The 14,083-nt window shown below is 37.4% G+C and overlaps 1 protein-coding gene across 1 annotated transcript in view; it reads left to right on the forward strand.

Moving 5' to 3' along the window:
• The first annotated feature begins 2,858 nt into the window (after positions 1-2,858).
• Positions 2,859-14,083, forward strand: part of LOC138762360 (lutropin-choriogonadotropic hormone receptor-like) — a 79,911-nt gene continuing 68,686 nt past the window's right edge. The window contains exons 1-3 of the mRNA XM_069936129.1: positions 2,859-2,953; positions 3,659-3,733; positions 12,145-12,222. Of these exons, the coding sequence (XP_069792230.1) occupies positions 2,859-2,953; positions 3,659-3,733; positions 12,145-12,222 (248 nt within the window). The remainder of the gene's footprint in view (positions 2,954-3,658; positions 3,734-12,144; positions 12,223-14,083) is intronic.

Consider the following 14,083-nt stretch of genomic DNA (forward strand, 5'->3'; position numbering starts at 1 on the left):
CACAGAGTTCCTCTTGTTTCCCTTATTTCAGGAGAAACACTCTAGCCAGCCATTTCCTTTTGTAAGGACTAAAAGGGTTTTGAACAGGCTGAACACAGAACTCACAACCCATCTTCAACATGGAGTTTTCAACAAACTTCCAGCTTGCCATGTTGCAGCCTCAATTGCAGAACTGATCTCTCTCTTTCTCTCTCTCTCTCTCTCTCTCTCTCTCTCTCTCTCTCTCTCTCTCTCTCTCTGAGAAGAATCCTGTTTTCTTTTCTCTCTCTCTGCTTTTAAAAACCAGAACTCTTCCTAAGGCTCCAAATCCAATCCTTGAAAGATCTTTATCAACACTTAAGCCCGAACTTTGTTCAATTTGCACCTACTTCTGAAGTTCCTTCCAAAGAAGTTCCATTGTCTTTTGCAAAGCCACAGGTACCTGAATGTCTAGTTTCAGCAAAGCTCTTGTATTTTAAATGAGATGTTAATTTTAAGAAACTGTTTATGAAGTGACCTACACTAAACCCCCCACAATCTATCTCTTTTAAAAACATATTTATATATAATCCGTAACACTCTCCCCTATAAAAAGAATTTTAACTCTCAAGTTAAAATTCTGTTATAACTAAACTGACTTTACCATCACTACAGCAATAACAATATAACATTATTATAATGTATCAAATCTTGTTTATATTTCTTTACATGTTCAATTTTAACATCTTGACAAACAATCTGCTATTACATTATCACATGATTAATTTGCAGAATATATTCTGTAATATTAAACTCCAGTTTAACAATCTTCTGTTTTTATTCTTCATTTTATTCAAAAAGACCAGCGTATTATGGTCAGTAAATATCACAGCTGGTTCATGAGTGGTACCCAGATACACATCAAAATTCTGCAGAGCAAATATTATAGACACCAGTTCCTTCTCAATAGTACAATAGTTCCTTTGATGAACAATGAATTTTTTTAAAAAGTAGGCAACTGGATATTCAATTTCATCATGTGTTAGTAACAAAACTGCACCTGCTGCCCCCTCACTGGCATCCACTGCAAAAGAAAATGGTCTGTCAAAATCAGGAGATTTTAAAACCGGGTAATGGTGTAGTACCTCCTTTAAATTTTCTAAAATTGTTGAGTTAGACAGGTGCACAGGAATCATGGTTTCTTTAAGGTTATAACCATATAACCATCCTCACAAGATTCTGTTTCATTAACCTTCCTCAACCCTGTCAACAACCAGCACCTCTGATACAGACTGTTCTCCACTACCTTTTTCCTCATAATAAGGTTTCAACATATTTATATTGTATTTTGCATAGCTACTGGTGCCTGAATGTCTAGCTTCAGCAAAGTTCTTGCATTTTAAACCCCCCACAATCAACCCCTTTTAAAAACATTTATATATAATATAACCCATAACAATAATATTAACAAGCTTCCAATATACCATCTAATAAAATCCTTTTTAAAAACATCTTTGCACGGAATCTGCACATATTTAGTCACATTTTTAAAAAAAGTCCACATCCTTATTTAACTTGTGAATTTCTAGGTAAGTTTCGTATTTCAACCTGTAGTCCAAGACAGTGCAAATGAGATTGATGACAGTGAGACTAATGGCCTCTTATCCTATGGGAAATTGCCTTTCTACATCTACTCTGACAATGCCTTTCAACATTCAAAATGTTTCAATGAGATCCCCCCTTCTTTCTCCTAAATTCCAACAAATACAGGCCAATAAATCTCAAACACTCCTTATAAAATAACCCTTTCATTCCTGGAATCAACCCAGTGTACCCTTAAAAGAGTATTGTGTAGATATATTTATTTTCTGTATAAAACATTTCCTTTGTAGATGACTTGAAACACAAGCTCAGCTGAATAGTCCTAATTTCCTCAGAAACCAGATTATTAGACTTATCAAAGAAGGGGAGAATTTCATTGAGTGTGGGTATGCCTGCTTTTAAATGGGGACATTTTAAACAATGTCTGATGTTGCCCTGATTTAGGCATTCTATTGAATGTTTTTTCCACTACATAATATTATTGTAGACCTGTATAGTGCCCACTATTATATTTGGGACAAATACACTTTTTTCCTTTATTTGCCCCTGCCCCTGTGGTCCACATTTTTAAATTTGTAATCAAATAATTCACATATGATTAAAGTTTAACCATGTAGAAATTACAACACTTTTTTATACATAGTTCCCCCAAAGCAAAGACAGGAAGTTAATTTCAAGGGCCCATAATATTTGAGCCATTTGGCTTCACAGGTCTTTGTGAGTACTTAGTTATATTTAATTGGTGCTGGTATAAGAGAGCTAGGCTTGTAATGTAATTGCCATTTTTCAACTTGAGGACCAGAGTTGTGCCAATGAAAGTCAAAGAAGCCATTATGAGCTGAAAAACAAGGATAAAACAGTAAGAGACACCTTAGGATTACCAAAATCAACTGGTAAACTCAGTATCACAAAGGGCGATCTCCACTGGCTGATGACAAGAGAATTCTCATCACAATGAAGAAAAATCTCCAAACGCCTGTCTGACAGATCAGAAACACTCTTCAGGAGGCAGGTGTGGATGTGTCAATAACTATTGTCCACAGAAGACTTCATGAGTAGCAATGCAGAGGCTGCACTGCAAGATTGAAACCATGAGTTTGCCACACATGGCCAGATTACAGTTTGCCAAGAATTTAAAAGAGCCTGCATAATTCTAGAAAAAGGCCAGAATGAGAGAAGGGATGGATGAGACCAATATTATTCTGTATCAATGGGATTGCAAGAGCAATGTGTGAAAGCATGTATGAACTGCCCAAGTTCCAAAGTATACCACCTCATCTGTGAAACATAGTGGTGGAATGTTATGGCCTGGGCATGTATGGCTGCCAGAGATTCTAGTACACTTCATTGATGATATAACTACTGATGGCAGTAGCAAAATTAATTCCGAAGTGTAAAGAAACATCTGCTCAAGTTGAACAAATACCTTCAAATTCATTGATTCATCCTACAGCAAGACAAAGATCCCAAACATACTACGAAATCAACAAAAGATTTTCAAAGCTAAAAACTGAAAATTCTTGGGTCAGTCACCCAATCTAAATCCAATTAAGCATGCCTTCCATTTGCTAAGGAGAAAACATAAGGGGACAAGGTCCTAAAACAAGCAGGAGCTGCAGCACAGGACTGGCAGAGGATTATCAGAGAAGATGCTCAACACCTGGTGATGTATTTGAATCACAGACTCCAAGTAGACATTGCATGCAAGGAATATGCAACAGTACTAAGCATGACTACTTTAATATACATACCATCGCTATGTCCCAAATATTATCGTGCCCTGAAATGAGGGGCAAAACTGCTGTAATTTCTTCATGGTCAAACGAAAATGAACACAAATACCCTTGTATAAAATCTGGAATGTGCACTTTAATCATGTGAATTATTTGATTACAAATTTAAAACTGTTGAGCACAGGAGCAAATAAAGGGGAAAAAAAAGCATCTGTCCCAATCATTATGGAGGGCACTGTATGTTTGTAAAATTTTGACATGGCCAGTCACTTGCAAGTTAAAATTAAACCATTTGTGCATTTATCATTGTATTTTAATTCTCCCATCAACTGACTCAATCATAATCCTTTTTTTTTAAATAACAGGAGCATTTGCAATACTGGGATAGGATTCTTTCCTGATTTGACGCATATCCACTCTATTGCATCCAATTTTATTCTGTAAGTATCCCTCCAATCTTGTTAGTATAATCTTAATACATTTGATGAGATGGAGAAGAGAATAGATGTTGGCTTTTATTGTCCCAGAGAAAGGCTTCAGAATTGTAAATAGTGCTCTTTAGATCAATTAAGTGTGTTGTAGTCCATTTGCTGTGTCAAAGTAATAAACCCTATTGCTCCAAAATGATCAATGTTCCTTGAGGTATCATTATGTCCCTGGCATTGCCACATTGGGTTACTTAGGGCTGCTTTTGGTGAAATTGTCAATGTTATACAAGTTTTGTGTTGAAGATGCAATCCTAATGAAATTAAGCATGAATGAAAAGAAAGATTTCTTTGTAATTAGAGAAAATGGGCAATTGGTATCTGGCCTATATTAAGATCAAGATCCTCGTGTCTAAAGAAGTGTTGGAAAATAATTTAGTTTGTGATGGGTCGAAAGTTCTGTGTTTGTTCTTTGATCCCATAGATCAAATACTAAGCTGCTCTTCTGAGAAATGGCTTGTTGTTTCCTGCATTCTGCAAATTACCAAACACTTTTTCCTCACATTCAGAGGGAAATTTGGGCAAAAGTGAATTGGCTGCCTGAAATAAATCTAAAGTAAAAGGAAGGTAAATTCAGCAAGAATGTTTCATAAGTGGATGAATAATTAGAAATGGGAAAATTTGCACCACTGCTGAAAGCTAAAATAGGCCACAGAGTTTATCATTTTCTAAGGAAAATAATGAAAAAAGCTCCAAAATATCAGAGTTATGTTAAGCATTATTCAGAGGCAAGGTTAAGAAAGGAGGGAGAGATGTTTGTGTAGAAACTAAGAATGGGGGATAGAGAATGAGAATATTCAGAAGAGAGCAATTATTGCCAATCCTTATTTACTCGTGAACTGAGCAGCTTGCCCATTTCAAAGGGCACACAAAAATTAACTAAGTTGCAGGATATGAATCAAATATAGGCTAGACCAAGCAAACTATTCTGCTGAATCAAGCTGGAGCACATCAGAAAGATCCCAGGATCAGCTTCAATCATTCAAGGAACCTTGAAGCAACATTTCATGCTTTGATAGTATAATGTATTTTACATCATAGTTTACGACATGCTAGAATCTCCTAGGCCATTGTTCATTTGCATACCTTTGCTTTGCAGAGAAACTTGACTGAAGAATGAGTAGGGACTTTTATCAGTCAAGGGTTCTGTAGCCATGAAGGACACGCACTTCCTTTAAAAAAGAATATTGCAACAGATGTGAATTTTGAAACTGGAATTAAGAGCCATAGAGAACCATAGAAGATTACAGCACAGAAACAAGTCCTTTGGCTCTTCTATCTGTGCTGAACTATTTTTCTGCCCAGACCCACTGACCTACACCCAATCCAATGCCTACGTACCTCTCCCATCCATGTACCTGTCCGAATTCTTCTTAAATGTTAAAATTGAGCTTGCATTCACCACTTCAGCTGTCAGCTTGTTCCACACTCCCACCACTCTCTGTGTGAAGAAGTTCCTTATGTTCCATCTAAGTTTTTCCCTTTTCACCCTTAACCCATGTCCTCTGGTTTGTATCTCACCTTCCTTCAGTGGAAAAAGCCTACCTACATTAACTCTGTCTATCCTCCACATTAGACTTGCAAACCTACGTTAAACATTAAAAAATATTTCAAATTAAATCCTTTATCTAAATTTTAAAAATCAATATTATTCCTATCAATATAATCCTGAAACAGAGGGTGTTCTTTGGAAATGTACTACTACTGCGTGAATTCATCTTAAATTTAACATCTGGGATCTTATTAAATTTGTCTACTCAAAGACATAGTTACATTTTGAATGTCAGATAATTGAGTTAGAGATTTAGCTTTCAATTTTTCTAGAGTAGTGGAAAATATTTTGGATATACTGCTATTAATAATTAAGCAGTAACATTGTAAGAATTCAATTTTATTATTGATGAAAAATTGATGTCAGATAAAAGAAGGATTCATCTCAAGTTTTACAAAAAAGGTCAATTTAGATTCTGACCACTTCCAAGGGAGTTAAATATCAGGTCACTTGAGCTGCACATATATTCTTGTTCTGTTCATATCCTACTATGATATAAGCATTTGAATGAAATTAAAATGGAAAGGCCATTGTAACCAAAAGTAATCCCAATGATGTCAATTTGTGATAATAATCCAACCGGTTCATTAACACCATTGTCTGGATCAATCCATTAACCCCTTAATAGACTTACTAAACTGATAGAAAGATGAGCTAACATTGGTCAATAAATTCTGGACTATTGATGCCAATACTATCAAATGAAATTATTAACTCCAGTACTTCCCTCTTAATATCCTCCCATTTGCACCTTCCCCACAGTGTTTTGGCTTCTGTTATCAATTAATGTCCATATTTTGTAAGCTTATTCTGCAACATCAAAAATAATTTTCCTGATCTCAGTAAAATCAAGAAGTGTTTGATAAATTGTTGCGTCATCTTGAAAAACAGTCTTTGTCCTGATCTTGCTCGAAATATGCTTTGCAAAGATGGGAAGTTAATGAAGACTTGCCTTTATATCTGGCAATCCAATTTCCCAACAGGTTGAATGTAGGAAGGGTAACCTTTGGTAAATTGGAGCTCTTTTTTTTCCCCCAGCAGCAGTTTGAACATTAACAAGTAGTGCTGTAACCTGAACATTTGTTACTGAGCGTTCAATTACAGATTTGGCTTAGAATTGCTCAATGCTCCATGATGACTGATAGTGTCAAGATCTTTTTTTTACTAGCACGTGGACCTGGCTAATGGACATGTCCAGTTTTGAATCCAAAATATCCAGGCTGGTAAATAATTCAACATGAAGAATCATGTTTTGGAAATTTGTTTTTATGAGGTCTAAACAAAAATGGAAGTGAACAAGAGAATGGAAGATTTGTTTGAGTCATGGAGTCTGGCAGACCCCCATAGACCATCTGGCCAAACCAAATAATGTGCCCTCCTGCACAATGTGTCCAACTTGCCTGCATTAAGTCCATACCCATTGTAGCTCCTCCAATCCATGTTATTATCTCAGAGTTACTTCAAGGAAGCTAACATACCTGCCTCCCCCATTTTGGCAACTTGTTCCATTAGCCCACCAACCTTCTGAGTGAATAACTGTCTCCTCGTGTCCACTCTAAACCCCACTCCACTCACCTTGTAGTTATGCCATCTTAGATTTTTCTCCTCCAGAAAACAGATTTTATAGACCACAATAAGATGCCCCATCAGCCTCCCATGCTCTAAAGAAAATGGTGGGCCTCATCTCTTCATTTATTCTTCCCTTCCCAAATTCAATCTAACTTCCAGTATTAAATCTTTTCCATGAGGCAGAATCATCTGTGTTGGTGATAGCAATAGATGGAGATAATGTCATAGGGGCGTATGGGTGCCTGGTTGCAAGCATTGGATCTACTTCTGGTTTCAAGGAAAAGAGAAGAAAGTGTTGGGGTGTTGCTTAGTAGATCTGTATTCATGCCAAAATAGTAATTGAGCATGGAAATGACATGGTCAGGATTTTTAAAAAATCATATAATTGCATCAAATGTATTAAATGTTGTGGAAACCTGTAGTTCTGTGCAACAGAAGAAATTTTGATAGAAGGAATCACATAGACTTGGTTAAGTGATCCAGACAGTGACAAGGTTTTATGTCATAAGGCAAAATATTTATGTTAACCTTTATTCTGATATTTTGCAAATGGTGAGACAGAATTCAGGAAGAAGATTGAGTGTCCAGTAGCTTAGTGCCAAGATAACAACCTCTCTCTCAATGTCAGTGAAACAAAGGAGCTAATCCTGGACTTCAGGAGGGAGGTGCACTTCCCTGACTACATCAATGGTAAAGTGGAGGCATTAGATTGCTTCAAGTTTTGGGAGTAAACATTTCCAGTTTCCTGACTTGAACCAACCACATCATCAAGAACTTGCACCAATACCTCTAACCCCTTAGAAGGCTCAGGAAGTTTGATGTGTCCAACATGCTGAATGACCCATCCCATGCCATCACACTCTCTTCTCCCTGTTCCTAAGGGAGAGAAGGCTCAAGTGTGTGAAATGAACCCCACAACAGTGATATTATGCTGCCCTTGATATGTACTTATTGACCTTTTCACTATAACATAATACTGTATTCTGTAATTGTGGTCTTGCTCTTCTACTTTGTATGGTTGTATGCATGTTTGAATTAACTTGCTCGACTGTTCATGAAAGAACCCTTCTCACTGCACCAAGTGTAATGTTATCATAAATGAACTTCAACATGTTAGAAAGGGACCAAATGGTTGTGAAAACAGTTGGGGAAGGAATGTACACCAGACTTGCCATCACAAGACACTCAGGGAATGACTTGGAGTCAAAATCAATCAGTTAGCCAATATCAACATGTTCTATTTAAAATAAGACTTTAATTAATAAAATAAAGAAATGGCTAACATATTTGGCTTCAGAAAAGTAGAATTTGAGGGAAGGTGTCAGCGCTTATAGTTAGATTATAGGGGCCGTAAGTGAAATATTTTCAGAGAAACATGGGGCAATTCACTTGAGGAGGGAATCAAGGTTACAGAATGTGAAAATATAAGCATGAGAAGTCAATAAGGTGCTTGCAAATAAAGATGAGATGCTTGTCTTTATTGGCTGAGGCACAGAATATAAGAGTTGAGATAATACTATATAAAACACTAGTTAAACAGTTCTAGTTACCATTTTATAAGAATGTAAAAACACAAAAATGCTAGAGGAGCTCAGCAGGTCTCACAACATCCATGTTAGGTAATGAGGTAACTTATCTTGAAGAAAGGCTTAGGCCCAAAGCATTGGTTATATTATCTTTATCTCCTATAGACGCTTCGAGACATACTGAATTCCTTCAGCACTTTTGTATTTTACTACAATCAGATTTATTGTCAGAGTACATACATGACATCACTTACAACCCTGAGATTCCTTTTCCTGCAGGCCAGGCAGAATTACCGCTTATTAGTAGAGCAAAAAAAAACTTGTACAAAATGTTAAGATAGAAACGAATGTAAACAACTGCAGTACAGAAATGAGGGGAAAAAAAGTGCAAAAGTAAGAGTTCTTAAATTAATCCCTGATTGAGTTTGTTGTTGAGGAGTCTGATGGCGAAGCGGTTCCTGAACCTGGTGATGCCAGTCTGGTGGCACCTATACCTCTTTTCTGATGGAAGCCGTGAGAATAGAGCAGGTTCTGGGTGTTGTGGATCCTTGATGATTGCTGCTGCTCTCCGATGGCAGCATTCCTGTAGAATGTTCTGGATGATGGGAAGGGATTTCCTTGTGATGTCCCCCACTACCTTTTGCAGGTCTCTATTCTCAGGAGTATTGGTGTCACCATAAAAGAAGGATATTGAACTGTGCAGGGTAAAGGAAGCAAAGGGGGTCTATATGGAGACTATAGTGATTAAGAAAGAGGTAGTACTGGAGCTTTTGAAACATACAAAGGTGGATACGTCTCCAGGTCCTGACTGGATTTTCCCCAGGTCCTTGAGAGTAGTTAGTGAGGAAATAGCGGAGGCTTTGGCAGTGATTTTTCAAATGTCATTAGAGACGGGTATAGTGTCGGAGGATTGGCGTGTTGCACATGTGGTTCCTTTGTTTAAAAAGGGTTCGAGGAGCAAGCCTAGCAATTATCGGCCTGTAAGTTTGACGTTTGTGGTAGGTAAATTGATAGAAAGCATTCTTAAAGATAGTATATATAAGTATATGGAGGGACAGGATCTGATCAGGGACACTCAACACAGATTTGTACGTGGAAGGCCGTGTTTGACCAATCTTGTTGAATTTTTTGAAGAGGTGACTAGGAATGTTGATGAGGGTAGAGCAGTGGATGTTGTCTATATGGACTTCAGTAAGGCCTTCGATAAGGTTCCACATGGGAGGTTAGTTAGGAAGGCTAAGTCCTTGGGTATTAATTTGGAGATAGTTAAATGGATTCAACAGTGGCTGGAAGGAAGGTGCCAGAGAGTAGTAGTAGATAATTGTTTGTCAGAATGGAGGCTGGTGACAAGCGGTGTACCTCAGGGATCGGTATTGGGACCATTACTGTTTGTCATATATATGATCTGGAGGATGGGACAGTAAATTGGATTAGTAAATATGCAGATGATACTAAGATAGGGGGAATTGTGGATGATGAAGAGGGTTTTCAAAGATTGCAGAGGGATTTAAACTGCTTAGAGGAGTGGGCAGAAAGATGGCAGATAAAGTTTAATGCTGATAAAGTGAGAGGTGCTTCATTTTGGAAAGAATAATCAAAGCAAGACATATGTGGTAAATGGGAGGGCTTTGAAGAATGCAGTGGAGCAGAAAGATCTAGAAATAACAGTGCATTGTTCCCTGAAAGTATGAGTGGATGTGGATAGGGTGATGAAGAAGGCCTTTAGTACGCTTGCCTATATAAATCAGTGCATAGAATATAGGAGTTGGGAAGTAATGATGAAACTGTACAAGGCCAAATTTAGAGTACTGTGTGCAGTTTTGGTCACCAATTTATTGGAAGGATATTAGCAAGATAGAGAGAGTTCAGAGAAAATTTACAAAAATGTTGCCTGGGTTTCAGCATCTGGAATACAAGGAAAGATTGAGCAAATTAGGTCTTTATTCCTTGGAACGTAGAAGGCTGAGAGGGGATTTGATAGAGGTGTTTAAGATAATGAGAGGGATAGATAGAGTTGATGTGGAAAGGCTTTTCCCATTGAGAGTAGGAGGTCATGGGTTGAGAGAGTTGACGGGCAAAGGTTTAGGAGTAACATGAGGGGGAACTTCTTTACTCAGAGAGTGGTTACTGTGTGGAATGGGCTTCCAGGAAAGGTGGTGGAGGTGGGGTCAATTTTGTCATTTAAAAAAGAGTTGGATATGTATATGGATGGGAGAGAGATGGAGGGATATGGGCAGAGTGCTGGTAAGTGGGATTAGAGGAGGGATCAGTGTGGACTAGAAGGTTCAAATTGGCCTGTTTCTGTGCTGTAATTGTTATATGGTTATATGATTAAATGTCAGAAAATTTTCCACCACACATCTGCAGAAATTTGCCATGGTTTCTGATGTCATACCAAACCTCTGTGTAGTTGTAAGGAAAGCAAAGAAACTGAAAAGGATTTGGTTGATGTTCAGGAAGGGTTTGGTAGCAAGGTCAATAGTAAGGCATCAAAGACTTAAGATCATTGGTAAATGTATGAGAAAATCCTTTATAGCCTTACAGTAGTGGTCTTGAACTCACTGAAGCTATGACAGAGTCAAAGGCATACATTTAAATAGTACAAAGAAGTGCTGAAGACTAAGTGAAAAATGGGGCTGACCTACATAATTTCTGTTGCAGACACAAAATATTAATAATTCCCCCAAACCCACAGATGCTGGTTGACCCATTGAGTTTTTCCAGCAGTTTTTTTTTGCTCTAAATAATTTTTTTGGGAGCCAGGGAAAGGCTTCAATGACTCACAACTTTGCAGTAGAACAATTCTACATGGTGACAAATGGATTAATGCAACTTTACAGGCTGCACTACAAGCAGAAGTGTCCTGGTATTTGAAATTAGTGATTAAGCTTAGACAAAAGATGGTAATTATGAAGATTTGAACTTTTTGGATTGAAAGGATAAGAGGAAGAACATTTAGACACACAATTAAAGGAGACCCTTGAAAAAAAAATTTTTTGAGGATTTTCTAATTTTCCACATTAGGAAACAAAGTACCTGAACTGAGGGGATGTGGGATTTTGCCCAGGCATTTATTTGAGAGAATATTTGAAAGTATCTTGGATTTGTAATCAATGAATTGAACTAGGCTGGCCATTCATCTGCATCACATACTGTACTTTCAGAAAAAAAATCATCAAATAAAAATTGATCATTCTAATGTCTAGATTTTTTGGGGGAACATTAGACAGAACTTTTTCATACAAAGAATGGTGAAAATGTGGAATGAGATGTTAACTGAAATGGTGAATGTGAGCTCGATTTTGGCATTTAAGAAAAAAAATTATAGATACATGGATTGGAAGGAGCATGGATGTCTATAATCTGGGGGTAGTTCAATGGAACTAGGCAGAATAATACTTTGGCACAGATTGATGGGCCTAAGGGCATTTTTCTGTGCTGTGTAGTTCTTTGGTTCAAAGAAAATCTCCAAAACATACATTTTTTTCTTGATATCTGTAAAATTGCCACAAGTGCAACAGTTCCTTCTAGTAATTACATTGATAAAAATCTGCTCCAATTAGATTCAGGCAGGGAAACATAAGATGGAGTGGAAAAGGATTACATTGCAGATGATTTAGAGGTTCCATTCTCTTAAGTGATCATTCTACAGACATCTAAAAGTATTATTGATGACATTTGAAGTTTAACAAGACTTTGTCAATTTCATTTATTTTCAGGGAAATATGTGACAACTTGCATCTTTTGTCAATTCCAGAAAATGCATTTCAAGGAATGAGCAATGAATCCTTGACATTGTAAGTATAATAATTTTTAGTTTCAGAATTAGTACTTTTCCACATGCAAAATGTAAGTTTCAATATCAAGTGATTTCTTGGACAATGAACTATTTGAGGTTTAAATTATATGAAGTAATGTAAATCTAATTGATTTCACAGAGGTTTCTTAGTTGGTTCAAAATGAACCTAATTTAACCCTGACCCTACATTAATATATAACTCTTAGTAATTGAATTCAGTAAGTATTGAAATAGATAGATCAGTAAGTTCATTAAGCAACATTATGTGATTTTTCTTGTGAAATTCTGAAACAACTGCCTTTGGAATTGGTCTATATAACCATATAACAATTACAGTATGGAAACAGACCATCTCGGCCCCTCTAGTCCGCACCGATTTAAGTGATCTCCTCTAGACCCACCTACCTGCTCCCCGTCCATAATCTTCCAACTCCCTCACATCCATGCATTTATCCAACCTTCTCTTAATTGACAAAATTGACCCTGCTGCAACCACCTCTTCTGGAAGGTCATTCCACTCAGCCACCACTCTCTGAGTGAAGAACCTCCCTCTCATGTTACTTCTAAATTTTTTCCCCTAATCCTTAACTTATGACCCCTCGTTCCAATCTCACCTCCCCTCAAGGGGAAGAGCCTATTCATATCTATACTATCTATCCCCCTCATAATTTTAAATACCTCTATCAAATCCCCCTCAACCATCGACGCTCCAATGGATAAAGACCCAGTCTACTCCATCTCTGTATTCTAGATACTGCAATTCAGGCAATATTTTAGTATATCTTCTCTGAACCCTCTCTACCTTATTGATATCCTTCCTATAATTTGGGGACTAGAACTGCACACAGCATTCCTAACTTGGCCTCACCAATGGCTTGAACAGTCTCAACATCACCTCCCAGCTCTTATATTCTATGCTTTGATTTATAAAAGCCAGCATACCAAAAGCCTTCTTTACCACTGTATCCTCGTTCAAATAATGATGAACCATTATTCCAAGATCTCTCTGTTCCTCTGCATTCTTCAATGGCCTCCCCTTCACTGCATATGTCCTGTTTTGATTATTCTTCCCAAAATGAAACACTTCACCATCATTATTAAACTCCATCTGCCATCTTTCAGCCCACTCTTATAAGCAGTCCAAATCCTTCTGCAGTACCTGAAAACCATCTTCACTACCCACAATTCCCCCTATTTTTATATCATCTGCATATTTACTCATTCAATTTACCACTCCATCATCTAAATGATTAATGTAAATGACAAACAACAAGGGACTCAACACTGATCCCTGAGGTACACTGCTCGTCACCAGCCTCCATCCTGACAGACAGTTATCCACCATGACTCTCTGGCATCTACCTTCTAGCCACTGTTGAACCCATCTGACTACCTCAACATTTAATACTTAGCGCCTGAACCTTCTTTAGTTTAATATATTTATTTAGCACATTTAAAACTCCATACATTGATCATAAATTGCATCTTAACTTAAGCAGCTATTTAAAGCGCAGTATAAAACAGGTATCCAAGATTCAGGATTGTACATACAACATGGTAACAATCAACAATCACTTCAAAACACTTGTGAATAAAAGTACAACTTCAGCCTGGATTTAAGAGTTAAAGGAAGGGGCTGATTTGATGGATAGAGGATTTGATGGATAATGTTCTACAGTTCCATGAGTTGCGATTTGAGCACAGAACAACCAAGTGCCCTAAATTGGCCAATCTGAGAGATCTTGAAATGGAGTAGGGCATTAGGAGATTGGTGATGTAAGAGGGGGCTAGTCCATTGATGGCTTTGTAAACAAACTGGAGAACTTTAAAATCTATCCTGAGTCATACTGACAACCCAG

This window comes from Narcine bancroftii, chromosome 4 (genome assembly GCF_036971445.1).
Source record: "Narcine bancroftii isolate sNarBan1 chromosome 4, sNarBan1.hap1, whole genome shotgun sequence".
Classification (NCBI taxonomy): Eukaryota; Metazoa; Chordata; class Chondrichthyes; order Torpediniformes; family Narcinidae; genus Narcine; species Narcine bancroftii.